Here is a 19,043-nt window from a genome sequence, read left to right as displayed (position 1 = left end):
TGTGGGGAGTCTTCCCACAAGTCTGGGTCTCTAACGTCGGGGTGTGCACGTTTGGACATTGGTGTAGAGGGCTCGGCATGGCGGGTCTTTGAGAGAGATTTGCCTGAGCGTATCGAGGCGGTACCGGGTGAGGAAGACCGATGTCGTTCCCGGGACCGGGCAGGATCGGCAGCAGCACGGGTATGTGCTGTAGGTGTTTCAGCCAAGAGCACCGGCATGGAGGTATTAATCGGTACCGAGGGGGTCGACACCGATGGGACAGTGCGAGGCTCAGATCGGTCCTGTACCGGAAGGTGCGGCGCCAGCAATGCCGGCAGCAGTTGTTGGAGTTGTTGCTGCAGCTGCTCTTATAACTGTGTTTGGAGTATGGCCGTGATGCCGCATCACGGCCATACTCCAAACACAGTTATAAGAGCAGCTGCAGCAACAACTCCAACAACTGCTGCCGGCGTTGCTGGCGCCGCACCTTCCGGTACAGGACCGGTCCGAGCCTCGCACTGTCCCATCGGTGTCGACCCCCTTTTTTCTTCTTCGGTACCAGAGGTGCCGCTCTACGCTCCGGCGATGAGGAGGCCGATGATGAGGCACTCACCGATATCGGAGCGGAGCGTTTGCGGGGTCGGTGCGGTGCCGGGAGGGCCGGTGTCGCAACCGTGGCAGGAGGGCGCTCGAGGGAAATGGAAGGCTTCTTAGCCGGCTTACCTGGGCCCAACGACCCCGAGGAAGGGTCCGGTGGTGTCGACGTCGTCGGTGCCAACTTTTGGGGTGCCGTTGACGTCGCAGCAGTTTCCATGGCAGATCTGGTACCAAACAAAATATTTTGCTGGATCTGCCTATTTTTTTAATGTGCGCTTTTTAAGCGTAGCACAGCGGGTGCAGGTGTCAGCCCGATGCTCTGGACCCAAGCACTGCAGGCACCAATTGTGCGGGTCGGTGAGAGAGATCGGGCGTGCACACCGCTGGCACTTCTTAAAACCCGGTTGAGGGGGCATGAAGGGAAACACGGCCTCCGCAAAATCAAAGCCGGAGGCCTGTATGGTAACAACAGGTCCCGCCGGGGCCGGCTCAAAAAAATAATGAAAACTCGACGAGTTTTTTTTTTTTTGAAAAGAAAATTAAAGGAATCCGAAGGGAAAAAATAGAAGAAAATCGAAAAAATACGCGAGCGGGAAGGCAAACTAAATAATTTCAACAGCCGTTGAAACACATGCGACTTCTTCGCTCCGCGGAAACGAAGAAACTGGGGACCACGCACTCCTCCTTAGGGCGGGAAGGCACTCGCGCATGCGCGGTGCGGCCAACTAGAACTTTTTAGTAAAAAGTGTCCGTACCGGGGCTCCATCGGTGACGTCACCCATACGTTAAGAATATGCTGCCTGCTTGTCCTGGGATAAATGTACTTGCAGCTTCCAAGTAAAGTTATTCAAATTAGGATACATACACAAGAATCTCCATATCATGACAACTCAAACATATGAAAACCAAATTATTTACTTGTAATGGGTGTTCTCCAGTCAGCAGGATACAAATCTTCACAAGATGGACAATACTGCCAATGGATTCAGGCACAGGAAATACTACTCCAGCTTATACAGTAGTTTCTAGAAGCTTTTGAGTATGCTGACCATGCAAACACACTATATCCTGCCTGTCACATGAGACTGTTTTATGACAGTTTTACAGCTTAAAATAGAATACACCACCACAGGAAGTGGGAAGTACATGAAGATTGGCATCCTGCTGTCCAAAGGAAAAAAAAATCTGCTACATGTAAGTAACTGCTTTTTGCAAGGACAAACATTACATTAGAGATTTCTATTCCGCCATTACCTTGTGGTTCAAGGCGGATTACAAAAAAGTTATAGGAGGGTTACAAAGTAAGATCACAGGTCATTTCCAAAGAGTAGATCAGGTAGTATCAGTGAGTTAGGGAGAAGATGGGAAGAAGGAAGGTACTCATGGTATTACGCCTTTTTCAGGGATTTCTTGAAGAGTATAGTTTTTATTTCCTTTCTGAACATCTTGTAGTCTGGGGTTGTTATCAGTAGATTGGAGATTTGGTTATCTAATTTTGCTGCTCACAACATCAGACCACCTAGCTATAGGCTTCTAACATGAAAGGAAAAATAATATAACTGAAGGCACTGAAACAGGCAGACATTTTTTGTAGCATGTAGACAAATATGGTTTAATGGGTTAGTATGAATTTTTTGTGAGCACTTTTACACTTTACACCGAATTATTTTAGATACTATCATAGTGTGATGGTTCTAGGGAGTTTATTTATTTTGTATTTTTTCCTTTTTCCCCTGGTGTGAATGTTTGACCATGACTTAAATGGGATTGTGATTAGATTGATAATATCAAAAAGGACAAAATGATGTATGGGGCAGTTCTCATTTAGACTTATGTCTGGTGCTGGTCACCTATGAGTTACTACCCGAGCCCATATTCCCTCATTTGTATACCAAGGGCTCATACTGATGTCCATTATTTAAAGAATTTCAGTAATTATTGCATTTTCCTAGTTCAAGCATTCTCCCGAAGGGATTAAAAGTGTTAGCTAATTATAGGTTGGATTTGTGATTGGACTTTATTGGCTTCAACATTGTCCAATAGGTTAGGGGGTTCATAATAAAAAAAAAACAAACGTCTAAAAAGTGTCCTAAATGGCTACTTGGATGATCAAAAAGCCTGATCGTCCAATCTCTCCTGCCGCGGGTTGTGGCAGTTCGGGTACAGGAGTGATCGCATCGCGGCAGGGGAGAAGGCCAATCTCTCCTGCCGTGATACATCACCCCCCCCCGACAATATCGGGGCAAGAGGGAGCCCAAGCCCTCTTGCCCCGCGGCACCCCGACTGCCCGATTATGTTCGGGGCAAGAGGGAGCCCAAGCCCTCTTGCCCCGCCGACTCCCCGACAGCATCGGGGCAAGAGGGAGCTCAAGCCCTCTTGCCCCGGCGATCGTGCTCCCCCCCCCCCACGTACGAGCAGGCCAGGAGGGAGCCCAAACCCTCCTGGCACCGGCGACCCCCCCGACTGGATTGGGCTAGGAGGGAGCCCAAGCCCTCCTGGCCCCGGCGACCGCCTACCCCCCACGTCCCACTAAAATACAGGCAGGAGGGATCCCAGGCCCTCCTGCCCTCGACACAACCCCGCTCCCACCGACCGCCCCCTCCAGAGCCCCCGATCGCCCCCCCCGCCACCCTCCCTAGCCGACCCCATGACCCCCCCAGTCCCCCTACCCCCCTTCCCCGTACCTGTTAAGTTGGCCAGACGGACGGGTGCCAAGCCCGTCCGTCCGGCAGGCCAGCCGGGTCCAGAATGGGGCCAATCAGAATAGGCCCGGGAGCCTTAGGTCCCTCCTGTGGGCGGGGCCTTAGGCACATGGACCGGTTTTTTACTCTTATCAAAAATTATAAGACTAGGGAACACTCAAATCAAGTTACCAACAGGAGGAAATATTTTTTTCACTCAAAGAAAAGTTATGCTCTGGAATTTGTTGCCAGAAGATGTAGTAACAGTGGTTAGCGAAGTTGGATTTTTAAAATGGTTTGGACAAGTTCATAGAGGAAGAGCCCATAGTCTGCTATTGAGACAGATAAGGGAGAAACCACTGTTTGCCCTGGGATCAGTAGCATGGGAATGCTGCTACCATTTGGGTATTAGCCAGGTACTTGTGACCCGGAATGTCCACTGTGGAAACAGAATACTGGGCAAGATGGACCACTGGTCTTACGTTGGTTATATTCTTTTTAACAATTTTGTAAGCAATATTGCTGAAGGACTGTCTGGGAAAGTTTGCCTCTTTGCAGATCACATCAAAATCTGCAATAGGGTAGACACTCCTAAAGGTGAGGATAACATGGGGAAAGATATAGCTGCCAAATTCCAGACCATTGTTCAAGCTTTGCTAAGATTTAATGCTTAAAAAAAAAAAAGCAAGGTCATGTATTTGGGCCACAAAAACCTGAGGGAACAGTACACTTTAGGGGGTTAAGAACTTTTGTGCACGTAAGAGGAGCAAGGCTTGGATGTGAACGTATGTGATGATGTTGCTAACCGGTGCCTCTAAAAAGTCTCCATCCAAAACATCAGGCCCACCTAAAGGATCTGGGAGGTCCTCCCCAAGATCCAAGTCCTCATCCAGAGAAAACTGATCAGCCATAAATGAATCCTCGTTCCAAGACACCCGGGGCCACTTGGACGATGGCTGAGGGGGCTGGACAGAGGCAGCTGTAGCTGAAGACTGAATGGGGGCAGCTGTGGAAGGGAAACACCCCCCGATGACCTAAGACCCCCAGCACTGAAGCAGGACCCCCAGCCACCTGTAAATAAGCCTTGCACATGGCTAACACAAAATCAAAGCAAAAAATTCCTAGTGGCAATATGGAATCCATAGCAATAGCAGAAGACACATTTAAGACCTGTTCTTGTCGTTCCAAGACAGGAGGAAGGTTGCCTGAGGCCGTGGGCAAAATGGACCCGCTTCCCGCTAAAACTGAGGGAAGGACCATCGATAAACTGTCAGCTGAAAGAATACGTGACATCAAAGCCTGACTCGACCCCACCGTAACAGAGAAATTGTCAGCCATCACAGCTGCAGTGGAAAGGGAATCCCCAGGTGTCAGACCGCCTGCGACTGAAGAAATCCCAGTGTGGGTGGCAGGGGCAATTTGGGCCTCACCACTGCCTCCCACCGATAAGCGATATGCATGCAAAAGAGAGCCCAGCATGCCGACACCCGAAGCCAGGTACCACCCAAGGCGGACGGAACATTTCGTGCATACGCCAGCCGCATCCACTGCTCAGTGCCCACAGAAAACGCACTTGTTCTACTTTTTTTTGAAATGGTCATGATGAATGCGTCAAAACCCACGCACAAAAACGGCGGCCTCAGGGCCTTTTTAGGAATAACTAGTGAGATAATTACATTTGCTGATGACACCTTTTATTTATTGTGCCTATATATATATATATATATATATATATATATATATTTATCTCTCTCTCTCTCTATATATATATATATCTCTATATATCTATCTATATAAAGATATATATATATATAGATAGATATTACTTCTTACAGCTCACCAGCTGTATCAAGAAAGCAGACCCCCCCACTGGCACTCTAAACTGTAGTCTGTGCCAAATAGGTGGCAAGACATATAGTTAAGGCTCCTTTAAAAGCAGAAAACCTGGGGAGTTGAGGGAAATGGGAGGAGGGACTTGACCCTTCTGAGTGTGGCACCCTGAGGTCAGTAGGACCCTCGAGAGGGTCAGTCCAGACAGACAAAAGGACAATAATAATAATAACTTTATTCTTTTATACAGCCATAACCAAAAGTTCTAGGCAATTTACACTAAAAAGAGCTGGACAATCAGCGAAATACAATACAGTAAAAAAATTACAAATATTTGTAAAATAGAATTTCAATAATAAAACTCGCTAAGTAATAAACTTATCAAACAAAGTGGTCTTAATTAATTTCCGAAAACTGCACTAGGATAACATAGCTTGCTGAATACATTTACCTAACCAAGATTGTTGCCTGCCAGATCCAACAGGCCTTAACAAACCTCAGCACAAACAAACCACTCTACCTGCTGGAGACTGAGAAAAGACCGACTGTAATAGGGACTGTTCAGCCTATTTATACTGAAGTCAAATGTATAGTGTCTCAGTCTCCATCTGCTGGCAGAGAAGCGTAAACCCGTCTGGAGGGACGCTAAAGAAGAAATATTTTCTATGGTTAGTAGCTTCATCGCATGCCCCCTAGTCCTAATTATTTTGGAAAGAGTGAACACGTATTTCACATCTACCCTTTCCACTACACTCAGTATTTTATAGACCTCTATCATATCACCCCTGAGCCATCTCTTCTCCTCCCAAACCTTTTATAATTTTTGTCACCCTTCTCTGTACCATAGAGCAATTATAGCATTTTCATCTTTGTTTCCCATTCCTTTCCTGATAATTCCTAACGTTCTATTTGCTTTCTTAGCCACCACTGCACATTGAGCTGAGGGTTTCAACGTATCCTCCACAATGACACCTAGCTCCTTTTCCTGGGCAGTGACTCCTAACATAGAACCCAGCATCACATAGCTATAGTTTGGGTTCCTCTTTCCCACATGCATCACTTTGCACTTGCTCACATTAAACGTCATCTGCCATTTTGATGCCCAGTCTTCCAGTCTCGCACGGTCCTCTTGCGATTTAATTTTGAACAGCTTTGTGTCATCGGCAAATTTAATTATCTCACTAGTTATTCCTACAAAAGGCTGCATAGAAAAATCATGCTAACAGAATACCCCGGTCACACACAAAGAACATAAATGCCAAATTCATAATAGCTGACATAAAATGATAAAACATATATTAAATCAAAATCCCAAGCCACATCTTGCATGTAGTACAAAACCTATACAGATATAGTTGATAAAAACACAAGACTGACAAATATGAAAGATGCTTTTGTCCGCCTTAGCGCTGACTTGCTTCTATTGGGGTTTGTGGGAAGATATTTGATAGATTCTGCTTTTTTTTAATTATTATTTATTTATAATTTTACAATAAGTATCAAGCATAACTTGTACAGAAAGCAAAATCCAAGCCAAGAACTTATCAATATAGGAAACATATAATCAAAAGTAAATCAAACAAATCTGCTTAAATTTCAGTTCAAGTCCTCATTGAGATCCAAAATGTAACCTAAAGCGAGATTTTTAATTAACAATATGTAAAGAAGAAAAGGACAACTAGTTATACTGAGCGCGAGGGTGCCCCATAAATATTCTATCTCGGGCTTGGCTTTATCCCCAAGCTACATCACCCCTCACTTTATCCTAAACCACAACTATAAGACCTCCCGCAAAATCCAACTCTTGGCCTACCCCTTCCTAAAACTATGCCACTCAAAAAAATTCCTTGACAAAACCTATGCCTTCCAAGCCGCCAAACTAAACCCTTGGCTGGCCCAAATGGTCCTCAAAGCCCACAACTACCTCGACTTCAGAAAAACACTTAAAACCCACCTATTCCGAGAGCAAGACCCTTAAAGTCCCTAATGCCCCTTCCTTCAATCCTCCTCCTCCCTCCTACCGAAAATTCTCCCCCCCGTCTCCCCCCTCTCCCCCCTTCTTCCTCCTTGTAGTTCGTAAATCTATGATCAATTTGGAAGGTAACCACTTGTAACCACTTTTTCCTTACTATTCGCAACTCTATGATCAATTTGGTATGTACCCATTTGTAACTTCTTTCTCCTTGCTGTTCGAAACTCTATGATCAATTTGGCATGTAACCTCTTGTAATTTGTTCTAACCAATGTGAACCGCCTAGAACTCTTCTGGGTATGGCGGTATACAAAAATAAAGTTATTATTATTATTATAAATAAAGAAGTCGAAGGTTTTATATACCGAATTCACAGCCCTGCTTGATACGTTAATTTAACTCACCTTATCACAACCATCTAGAGTTTATATATTTTTTCCCTATACCTATCTGTAGGCTTTTTGGATTATACTGCAGCTTCTTGCGACTCTGGGCAAGTCACTTAACCCTCCACTGCCCCAGGTATAAAATAAGTACCTGTACATAATATATAAATCACTGACTGTAAGCACAGAAAGGCAGCATATCAAATACCATTCCCTTCTTGAAGAAATTTGAATGGGGAATATCACACAATTTTATCATATTACATATGGGCCAATATGATCCCTATCTAAGCTGTTCTATCAGCACATTTTCTATCCTACATAATAAATCCCTAAGCACGCATGCGCACTTAAGGTTTCGTGATCTCTGCGGCCATGTTTTCTGTTCCATGGCCAGATTCTATTTTAGAACCCGGCCGCAGGGAACACTTTGGCCACTCCCCTCCTCCCGCCCTACTCACCAACCGCTGCTGCTGGAGGAAGCGCAGGCAAGCACTCTCCCAGCGGCGCCAGAGCCGCATCATTGCCGCCTGATTGCCGGCTGTGGTGGCCGCCGCTTCTGTGAAACTGGCCAGTACCGCTGCCAACGCCGCTCTTCAAAGGAGCCTGGTGAGGATAGCGGCCGGCTGTAGCAAACTTTGCAGGCTGCTCAGCACCTCGGTAGCACGTTTCCTCTGACTTACGCAATCGCATCAGAGGGAACTTGCTACTGAGGTGCATAGCGGCCTGCAAGTTCGCTACAGCCAGCCGCTATCCTCACCAGGCTCCTTTGAAGAGCGGCGTTGGCAGCGGTACTGGCCATATTCACATATTGAGTGGAGCTTTCCTGATCATAATCAACAAACTTTTTAGAACTTGGTACTTACCGCAGCTATTATTGGAAATGTGATAACAGCACCGAGATAATGATTAGCCAGGAACCAGCAGCAATTGCCTATTCCCCAGAGAATACCAGAGAAGAATCCTAAAAACAAACAGCATTGTTCTTTTACTGAAACTATATCTATGCCCACAGGGCATACAGTAAACAATCAGATCAAAAGCTATATTTATAGCTGGGTCCTTAACTTTCCAAAGGTGGGCTTTGGTGACTTAGAAATACCTCTGTATGAAAACATTTACTGCTGCTATTCTCAATTCCAAACTACCGATGTGTTTCAGTGTTTTTAAATGAACCTGTGTAGAGCCAATGTGGCAGGCATCCAATGCACACACACCCCTGTTGTGTAATATTGGGATTTCCTCTACCTGCTGTCCTACCTGGCTTTTCCAATGAGATGCATGGGAGCACCTAAGCTGCACTGTCTGACAAGAAGTCAATATGAACCTTGACTCCTTGCTGACATCTCCTGGCTAGCATCTGTAAGGGGCCATCCTTCAATCATGCTTTTCTATCTGACTTGAGTGTTGTTTAACTAAGGTCTTGGGTAGTTCGTAACTGAGCACATATGGAAGGCTTGGGAGACTGAGTACTGGAAAGGGAGGTATGGTTAGTATTGGGTGGATTTAAGAGCTATTAACCTATGTCTGGCAGTAATGTGGGTAGGCTGTTTGATAAACTTGTTTTTAAATGTAGTCAATCTTCTCTTCAAACCATATGCCATAATCATACACCTACACAAACACAAACCAAATTATCTGTGTCATGAACCCTAATAAAATAATGTAATCTCTGAATATGGCCAGGCTCTTCTAAATTGTAAATTGCATTGATCTCCTTCTGGTGCATATTAGTGATCCATAAATACTAATGTAATGTAATGGATAAAGCGAAGTTACTTATCTGTAGTAGGTGTTCTCCGAGGATAAAAGGCCAAATATTCTCACAGCTGAGTAACATAAATTAACATATTAAATGACAGCAGATAAAGGACCTGTAGGTCCATCTAGTCTGCTCAACATGATAAATTCGATGGAGCCCAGCACAGAGCTAACTAGCTATATTACTGTAGCACCCTTCCTCCCGAAGAATGCCTCTGCTGCAAAGATTCTTCTGGGAGTCAGCAAGTGCTGTGTGTGTATAGGGTTACCATATTTTTCTTGGCAAAATCCCTAGACGCCTGGCCTCATTCTGTCCCTGCCCACAATCTGTTCTGCCTTCAGCCCTGCCCCATTCCGCCCCAAACCCTGCCCACGAAAGCCTCATCTCATTATTTCTGACCTCCAGGCCTTGTCTGGGGGCCTCCAAGAATGCGCAGATGAGTGTGATGTCATCTGTGCATGCTCAGAGGCCCTCCACACATGCCCAGAGCTTTCCAAAACCTGGACAGCTGCTGGGTTTTGGAAAGTCTGTTCAGACATCTGGTAACCCTATGTGTATTGAGAATTAAGTTGGTGGAATTGGAGGACCCTAACTTGAGAGGGAAGGGGAAGTAGTGAATAAAAGGGGAGGTGTGGAACAGAAGCGGGGCTTTTGGTTATCCTAATCTGCCAGAAGATAGCATAGTCCCAGGATGAGGAATGAGAGTGGGACACAGAGTGGCTCACTAGGTGGATCAGAAGGGAACTTTATATTTCAAGGATATTGTCAGAGGAGGACGGAAAGACTGAGTGGGTACTTCAAGCATTTTCCCTATCTGTCCTGGTGGGCTCACAATCTATCTAATGTACCTGGGGAAGTGGAAGATTAAGTGACTTGCCCAGAATCAAAGGGAACGTTTTTGAACCCACAACCTCAGGGTGCTGAGGCTGTAGCTCTAACCACTATGCATATAGCAGAGACTCTGTGGAGTGTTTCAGCTTGGTGAGAAGATAGCATGGTCTCAGGCGGGACCTGGATCAGTCCACTGCACATACAGAAGGAATTGTGTGAAATTTTGGGAACACAAAGAGGGAACCTACATTTCCAGTACACAGTCACTTTAGTATCTGAAGAACTGGATTGCAAGACTCTCGTAAATAGTTTTAAAGTTGAAACTGTTAACTCAGATCTTTAAGTAAAGTTCAAGTTATCAATTTTTCATTAGGCTCAGCTTGATTTCTTTCAAATTAAATAAGAGACGCAGGAGTTTCGTCAGCCGTAAGCCTGAAGTCATTATGCCATTGTATAGATCCATGGTGAGGCCCAACCTGGAATACTGTGTGCAATTCTGGAGGCCGCATTACCGTAAGGATGTGCTGAGACTGGAGTTGGTCCAGAGAATGGCCACCCGGATGGTCTCGGGACTCAAGGATCTCCCGTACGAGGAACGGCTGGATAAGTTGCAGCTGTACTCACTCGAGGAACGCAGAGAGAGGGGTGACATGATCGAGACATTCAAGTATCTCACGGGCCGCATCGAGGTGGAAGAAGATATCTTCTTTTTCAAGGGTCCCGCGGCAACAAGGGGGCATCCGTGGAAAATCAGGGGCGGGAAACTGCACGGGGACACCAGGAAATTCTTTTTCACTGAAAGGGTGGTTGATCGCTGGAATAGTCTTCCACTTCAGGTTACTGAGGCCAGCAGCGTGCCTGATTTTAAGGCCAAATGGGATAGACACGTGGGATCTATTCACAGAGAAAGGTAGGAGAGGGTCATTGGGGGTGGGCAGACTAGATGGGCCGTGGCCCTTATCTGCCATCTATTTCTATGTTTCTATGAACCCCAAGGAAAAATTATCCTTCGGTCTACTGGAGTAAGTCTAGCCCTGGCCTACACCCAGCTTGAAATCAGACCATAGTCATGGGTACGTGACTAAAAGAGCTAACTGATGCCCAAAATGAGTGTGAGCAAGACCAGTGTTACATTATGTAGAAACTTCAAATAGCTCTGTACTGTGCATGTGGGGCTGCTTTCCTGCCCGAGATGCGAGCACAGGTCCCTCAGTCCTATAACATAACTTTCAGAATGCAACTCCAAGAGGAGGTGGAAGGGTATGAGAGAATATTCGGCCTGCTTTTTGGAAAACACCTGCTACAGGTAAGTAATTTCGCTTTCTCCGAGGACAATTCTTATAGCAGGGAATCCCTAGCAACCAGGCTCACCAAAAACAAGAAGGCTAGGACAATAGAGACTTTAAATGTCAAGGCCTGTTTACGATCAATCTGAGAAAATAAACATACTATTAGTTTAGTTTATTTATTTATGTCCCGTCCTTATCCAGAGCGGGTTACAAACTAACATATAAAAATGCATACAAAGATACATACCAGATCGACAATAAATACACCTACAAAACAGAGCAAACATACAAACAATAAAATACATAGGCGACCAGCACCTTACTGTCAAATAACTTGACTTACAGATGTACGCCAAACATATGGGAGATGGACAAGAACAACAACCTTTGGAGAAAAGAACACAGAAAGGAAAAAACAAAAGATAGGGGAAAAATACGGAAGAGAATTGTTTAGTCCTTAGAACAGGGGTCTCCAAAGTCCCTCCTTGAGGGCCGAATCCAGTTGGGTTTTCAGGATTTCCCCAATGAATATGCATGAGATCTATGTGCAAGCACTGCTTTCAATGCATATTCATTGGGGAAATCCTGAAAACCCGACTGGATTTGGCCCTCAAGGAGGGACTTTGGAGATCCCTGCCTTAGAAGGACAGTTATTGTCCAAAAGAGTCCTGGAGCAAGAACAAATAAAAGAGATGCAATTCCCAAACAATTTGGGTCAAAAGAAACAAAATGCTGGGTACACTGTCTATGGGCTTTAGTCTGCTCCAGAAAGAAGGCTAAGGCTCCCTTGTAGTCTAAAGCATGCAATTATGCATTCGCCAGAATAAGCATGTGGCTGGGGAAAAATGTTGGCAGAACAATTAACTGATTAACTTTTTCGGATGCGACACGGACAAGAGGTCACAGACTGAAACTGAGTGGCAGCAGGTTCAGGACGAATGTCAGGAAGTTCTATTTCACACAGCGCGTGCTGGGAATTTGGAATGCTCTCCCGGAGGATGTTATGACAGAGATAACTGTTCTGGGATTCAAGCGCAAGTTGGATGCACACCTTCTTGCAAATCATATTGAGGGCTATGGTATATCTGGGTCTCCAACTAGGAGGAGTACCTAAATGGGCCGCCGCGTGTGCGGATCACCGGACTGGATGGACCTCGGTCTGATCCGGTGAAGGCTTTTCTTATGTTCTTATGAAACTTTGTCATGACCTTTGGAAGAAACTTCAGGTGAATGTGGAGAACTACTCTACTGTGATGAAATTTAGTGTAAAGTGGGACAGCCACTAGAACCTGAAGCTCACCGACTCTTGCCACCAGAAATGCCATTTTCCAGGTCAAAAACTTCAGGTCACAGAAATCAAGTGGCTCAAAAGGAGCTTTTTATCAGCTCGTTGAGAACCTTGTTGAGATCCCATAAACAACAACAGGAGGTTTGTTGTCAATAATCTCTTAGACTCTGAACAGAGACTGCACAGAGATGGTTTCGGGGGTTGTTCCAACTAGGGCTTATTTTTGGGGAAACACGGTAGTCAGTGATGCCAAGTTTATTATTTTTTTTTCTAAACCACTATTGTCTTTGTTTGACTGACATGCATATTTTGTTTATTTCCTTTAGTAGAAAGAACACTACTGGGGAATGCACCGGAGCGACATGTTTAGGGGACATCCTTGATACAGCCGATATAGGCGAAACATGTCGGAAGAACTAGTCCTCAGTCGACATATAGACAGCACTCAGATAAGTGCTGTAGTCCTTTGCAAAGTGATATAAAGTTTTAAATAGTCAAATATATTGAACCAATGAATGTATGAGAAGTATTACATGAAGTTTTATACTAAACTAAAAAAGCTGATCAATGACGAATGCAGCACATCAATTTCATCAAGGTTGGGCTGCAAAATCCTGAGGGAACGGTACAGATTAGGGAGTGAAGAGCTTATGTGCATGACAGAAGAGCAGAACTTGGGTGTGATTGTATATGATGATCTTAAGGTGGCCAAACAGGTTGAAAAGGTGACAGCGAAAGCTAGAAGGATGCTAGAGTTGCATTGCGAGAGGTATGGCTAGTAGGAAAAAGGTATTGATGCCCCTGAATAAGACTTTGGTGAGACCTCATTTAGAATATTGTGTACAATTCTGGAGGCCGCACATTTAAAAAAATATAAAAAGGATGGAGTCGGTCCAGAGGACGGAACTAAAATAGTGTGTGGTCTTCATCATAAGGCGTATGTGGATAGACTAAACGATCTCAACCTGTATAATTTGGAGGAAAGGCGGGAGAAGGGAGATATGATAGAGATGTTTAAATACCTACGTAATGTAAATGCACACGAGTTGAATCTCTTTTCATTTGAAAGGAAACTCTGCAATGAGAGGGCATAGGATGAAGTTAAGAGGTGAAAGACTCCGGAGTAATCTAAGGAAATACTTTTTTTTACAGAAAGGGTGGTAGATGCAAGGAACAGTTTCCCAGAAGGGGTGGTGAAGACAGAGACTGTGTCTGAATTCAAAAGGGCCTGGGATAGGCACATGGGATCTCTCAGAGAGAGAAAGAGATAATGGTTACTGCGGATGGGCCGACTAAATGGGCCATTTGGCCTTTATCTGCCATCATGTTTCTATGTTTCTAGTATTTTAGCATGCAAAATTATACTTCTCCATCCACAAGAGTTCACTCTGTAGATGACTTTTTACTTCCATTATTTTACATATTTTGGACTCCTTGTTCTCTCTCCTGGCCTGCACTACATTACTGCAGCTTGTTGTCTGTGAGGTGTTTTTTTTTCTCCTGCTACAACAGTTAACACCTGATGGCTGGCTGAAGACTCATGACTGAAGTTCCAGAAAATTAGCACTCAACCAAGGACCAATGTTACAATGGCTGCACTACGAACTGTACTTAAAAAAAAAAAATAAAAAATTCTAAGTACAGTGGTACCTCGGTTTCGAGTGCACCGGTTTGCGAGTGTTTTGCAAAACGAGCAAAACATTCCCAAAATCGGCGCCTTGGAAACCGAGCGTGCCTCGATTTGCGAGCGGCGCCCACCCTGCTGTGATTGGGCGCCCCCCCCGCCGCTTCTTACTGTCATCTGAGCACCGGCATGTCCTGTGCATTGGTTCCGGTGCCCGAAGATTGGCCTCCTCTTCTTGCTGGGCCTTGAGCATCTGCGCATACTCAAGGCCTGCGAGTACACGCTCTCTCCGAGATTCTCGGAGATCTCGGAGAGAAAGTGAACTCGCAGGCCTTGAGCATGCGCAGATGCTCAAGGCCCAGCAAGAAGAGGAGGCCGATCTTCGGGCACCGGCACCAACGCATAGGACATGCCGGTGGGGTGCCGAATCGCAGGGGGGGGGGTCAGAGGGTGCCGGATCGCAGTGGGGACCTTCGGGGGGGGGGGGGGGGAGGGGGGGTAGAGCTGCGCCGCTGGCCTCGGGGGGTGGGAACGTATCAAAGCGAGTTTCCATTATTTCCTATGGGGAAACTCGCTTTGATAAACGAGCATTTTGGATTACGAGCATGCTCCTGTAACGGATTATGCTCGTAATCCAAGGTACCACTGAAGTTGCAAATAAAAGCCTTTGGTACAAATGAGCTGAAAGTCTGAACAGGACACTGCTGGGTCAAAAATATTAGCTTAACAGAAATCTTTTCATATCCCTCAAAAATGTAGCACAAAATCAAACATGAAAATTCAAAAAAGAGAATCTGAAGTTTCTAATGCTATACTACAGTATATTTTATGTTCTTATGAATTAGTGATATGATGCATACCTGGTAATATTGCTTCTGGGTATACTTTAGGATGATTTTTCATGGCTGTACAGTAGATCAGGAAGTAGACTGTACTCGTTAGAAAGATGCCACTGAAATGTGCAAATACATAGTCCAAATCTGGAAAAACACAAGTGTTAATCAAGGAATCAGTAATACAAATTCAAACTTACATTCCATAGGTGCTCGTAAATAGTCAGGATGGGGCCAGAATGAAATTTTACATATGCATAGTTCTGAGTAACGGCAAGAGAAGTGTGTACCGATATCGGCTTCACATTTAGAAATGCTGGAAGGAACAGTGCTTTTATCCTCACAAATGGTTCCTGCTATACTTATATAGACCAAAATTCACTGGCATTAACTGGGGTTTTCTAGTCTCCTACAATTGTCCTCAGGTATGGAAGGTGCAGAGAAAAAGTTTGTGAACCATTCTAGCATAGTCTATGTTTATTTTTCAAATATGATTAGATCCAAATCTAATCCCTGATTTTTTTTTTTTTTTTTTTGGTGTCAACTCTTTATTTAATTTGTAACCACACTGGGGAAAGGACAAGAGAAAAAAAACCTGTTGGAACATCAGTGCCATTAATTTTAATAACTGAACTGTGTGTAAGTGAATTATGCATGCCAAACACACAAGGAAAGAGTCAGTGGCCACTGGACTTGTGACTAGTCCAAGATCTTGATCTGGATTTAGATCTAGATACAGATCTGGATCTAGACCTAGATTGGGATCGTGATCGTGATTTAGATCTTTGTGTGTCTTTTTTTCTTGATTCTTTTTCATATCTTGAACTGCCTTTATAATGCGCCTTAGAATCATTTTTTGCTGCTCCTCTGGGCTTGGAGCGGGAGCGAGAGCCAGAACGCGACTTTGCTTTCATCTCTTTCTTTGGATAGGACTTGGATCGTGATCTTGAATTGGATTTTGATCTCGAATAAGATCGATTGCGTCGGCTGAACCGGTCATTGTCAGAATGGCTTCTACTATGCCTGGGTCGTCCAGAAGGTCGACTGTTTCTAGGGCTATAGGATCGTCTGTAGTCTTGTTCAAAGGAACGACTCCTAGATCGTCGTCTCTCATAGCTTCGGCTTCTTGATCGCCCATATCTATCATAGTCATCATAACGAGAAGAGCCATATACACTTCTCCCTTCCTTGGCTTTCATTTGATTTGGTGACAAGACTGAATAAAGATCTTTAGTCTGGAGGATACATCAGGCACGGCTCCTTTAATCTTGGCCATCATTGAACTTGGTCTTGATCTTTTATTTTAAGTGCTTGTCAAAAGAACTTGTATGAAGTGCTTGCCCAATATGAGAGATGATTTTAGCTTTTACTTTGAGGCAAAAAAAAAAAAAATAAATCCCCCTTTTTGTAGATAAACCGATTTATATATATATTTGTAGATAAATCCCTGATTTAAAAAAAAAATCTTTGACTAACTCAGACACGATGGATATATTCTTTTATTCAACAGAGATAGCCAACAAGCATTCTTGTATGAAAAAAACCCCAAGAATCTTATATTCAGTAACTGGTAGCATCTCCTTGAACAGCAATAACCTTTAACTGTTTTCCTGTTATTGTTGATCTATCTCCGATACGGCCTTCAAGGAAATCTGGCCCATTCTACCACACAGAAAACTGACATTTGCTATGTTGCACGAATAGCTCATTTCAATAGGGCTTTATATTTGTCTCCCTGCAAGGCCTACTTTAGATTGATTTCAGTTCATGGCTGCTAGAGAATATTCTGATAAAAAGCAGAATTCATGGTTCCATAAGCAAAGCCATTCAGATTCCGAGACAGTGAACAGTTTGCCACACTATGATATCTCCACAGGCATTGAAGGCACAGTTTGGGTTTTGCCCAACAAAATATTTGTTAGTGGGCAGAAAAAGTTCTATTTATGACTCATCCATCTAACCAACATTATTTTGAAAGTCCCACTGATCATTCAGAAGCTCTCTGCCAAACTTAAGATGAGCAGCAATGCTCTTTCAAAAGAGTAGTTTCTTCCTAGCTATTTCCCCATGAACATCATTCCTGTTTAGTTTTCTTTTGCAAAATGAAGGAAAATCAGATCTTTAGATGTTTGGAGAAAGTCCCTCCACCCCCTCACCCCCCACTGAATTCTTTATGACTTTGTGGATGATTTTTGCTCTTGGGGTGATGATGGCAAGATGAACTCTTCTGGGTAAAGACAGAGGTAATGTAGCTTTCAACTTTTTCCATTTACAAGCTGTCTGAAAATGGATGGATACAATACAATACAGTATTATACAGTACTTATATTCTGCCACTAAACCTCTCAGCTCTATGCGAATTACAAATTTAATATACTGAACAACAAGAGACATCCAGGAATTACATAAAAATCATAAAAACATTCATATATTTCTACCTTATACTTCCCAAATTCAAAGCAGTTTAGATATTCTTCAAAAAAATATTGCCTTGACTATCTTTCTAAATGTGAGATAGTTCATAATCTGTCCCACTTCCAGTGGAATGCTATTCCATATAACAACTGATTGATATTGGAAAGTGGAAGTAAATATTTTCTTATATCTGCTAATAGATCCTGTTTTTATTTGATTAGAGATTGGTTTAGCTGCAGACCACCTTGCTTTCAAAATATAAGGCTAACTATAAGACCACCTTGCTTTTACAATCTTTTTATATTGTACACCGTTTAGACATTTGTTTTGATAGACGGTATATCAAAAATAAACAAACTTGAAACTTTAAAAATATAAGGCTAAATTTTCAGCATTCGGTGCTATTTCAGATGAAGATGTCTTATCTTCTACTGATACCAATTGACTTGTAACCTTAAATATCTTCTCAGTGTCCAATTCTTCCAATCCCACTTGTTCAGTATAATAGTCCCTTTTCCTAATAGTAATTTGTAGTTTATAATGATTAACAGGAAGGCCGTTAAAACCTTCTTCTTTACTAACCCAGCGCCTTAATGACCTGCATCTCAGTGACTTAGTACCTCCAACTACCTGACCGACTGAGCTCAAATGCCATTCCTAGTATAACTTAAATGTGTTACCTACTGTACATAGTACATTTATCTAATAAACAAGAAGCAATTTGATTCCAATTATTAATTAAATCTAACGGAGACGTATTTTTATCACTAAATTCAGCGTCAATATCTTCCCAAAATGTTTCTAATTGGATTTTCTGTCTAAATTTAACCTTGTTTAACATTAAGATCAGTTTTTGTTCTTTCCAATTTAAAGTAAAATCTAAAAGGAAATGATCGACCATTGAACTAGGGACCAATATTACCTATTGAAAGAGAGAGATTTATTCCATCTTTTTTAGTTATTCCTATAACATCTAACTGATGACCTTTTAAATGTGTAGCTTGACAAGAAGGGAAGTAAAAATCTAAAGTACCGTATTTTCACGCAAATAACACGCACCCGTATAAAACGCGCACACGTGTATAGCGCGCAGAAATCACGACGATAAGCACAAAAACTTTGGTATAACGCGCTCACGATTATACCGCGCATGCTGCCCGACTCTCCGTTCACCCCCCCTGACTTCCATGCACTGCCCTGACTTTCCGTGCGCTGTCCCGACTCTCCGTTCACCCCCCCTGACTTCCGTGCACTGCCCTGACTTTCCGTGCGCTGTCCCGACTCTCCGTTCACCCCCCTGACTTCCGTGCACTGCCCCGCCTCTCCGTGCGCTGTCCCGACTCTCCGTTCACCCCCCTGACTTCCGTGCACTGCCCCGCCTCTCCGTGCGCTGTCCCGACTCTCCGTTCACCCCCCCTGACTTCCATGCACTGCCCTGACTTTCCGTGCGCTGTCCCGACTCTCCGTTCACCCCCCCTGACTTCCGTGCACTGCCCTGACTTTCCGTGCGCTGTCCCGACTCTCCGTTCCCCCCCCTGACTTCCGTGCACTGCCCC

The 19,043-nt window shown here is 44.0% G+C and overlaps 2 protein-coding genes across 3 annotated transcripts in view; both read right to left on the bottom strand.

Moving 5' to 3' along the window:
* TMEM144 (transmembrane protein 144) overlaps positions 1 to 19,043 on the bottom strand; it is a 97,168-nt gene that overhangs the window by 13,426 nt on the left and 64,699 nt on the right. For both annotated transcript variants that reach the window (XM_033941368.1, XM_033941357.1), the window contains 2 exons: positions 15,100 to 15,219; positions 8,312 to 8,409 (listed from right to left, as the gene is read on the bottom strand). In XM_033941368.1, coding sequence (XP_033797259.1) covers positions 8,312 to 8,409; positions 15,100 to 15,219 — 218 coding nt within the window. The remainder of the gene's footprint in view (positions 1 to 8,311; positions 8,410 to 15,099; positions 15,220 to 19,043) is intronic.
* Positions 15,609 to 16,319, bottom strand: LOC117357023 (serine/arginine-rich splicing factor 10-like; the record flags this gene model as incomplete). The annotated part of the gene is made up of 1 exon (XM_033937181.1): positions 15,609 to 16,319. A coding segment is annotated over one exon (570 nt), but the record flags the coding sequence as incomplete, so codon positions are not given.

The sequence above is a fragment of the Geotrypetes seraphini genome, chromosome 1 (genome assembly GCF_902459505.1).
Source record: "Geotrypetes seraphini chromosome 1, aGeoSer1.1, whole genome shotgun sequence".
In the NCBI taxonomy this organism is placed as follows: Eukaryota; Metazoa; Chordata; class Amphibia; order Gymnophiona; family Dermophiidae; genus Geotrypetes; species Geotrypetes seraphini.
This window is presented reverse-complemented; position numbering and strand designations above follow the sequence as displayed.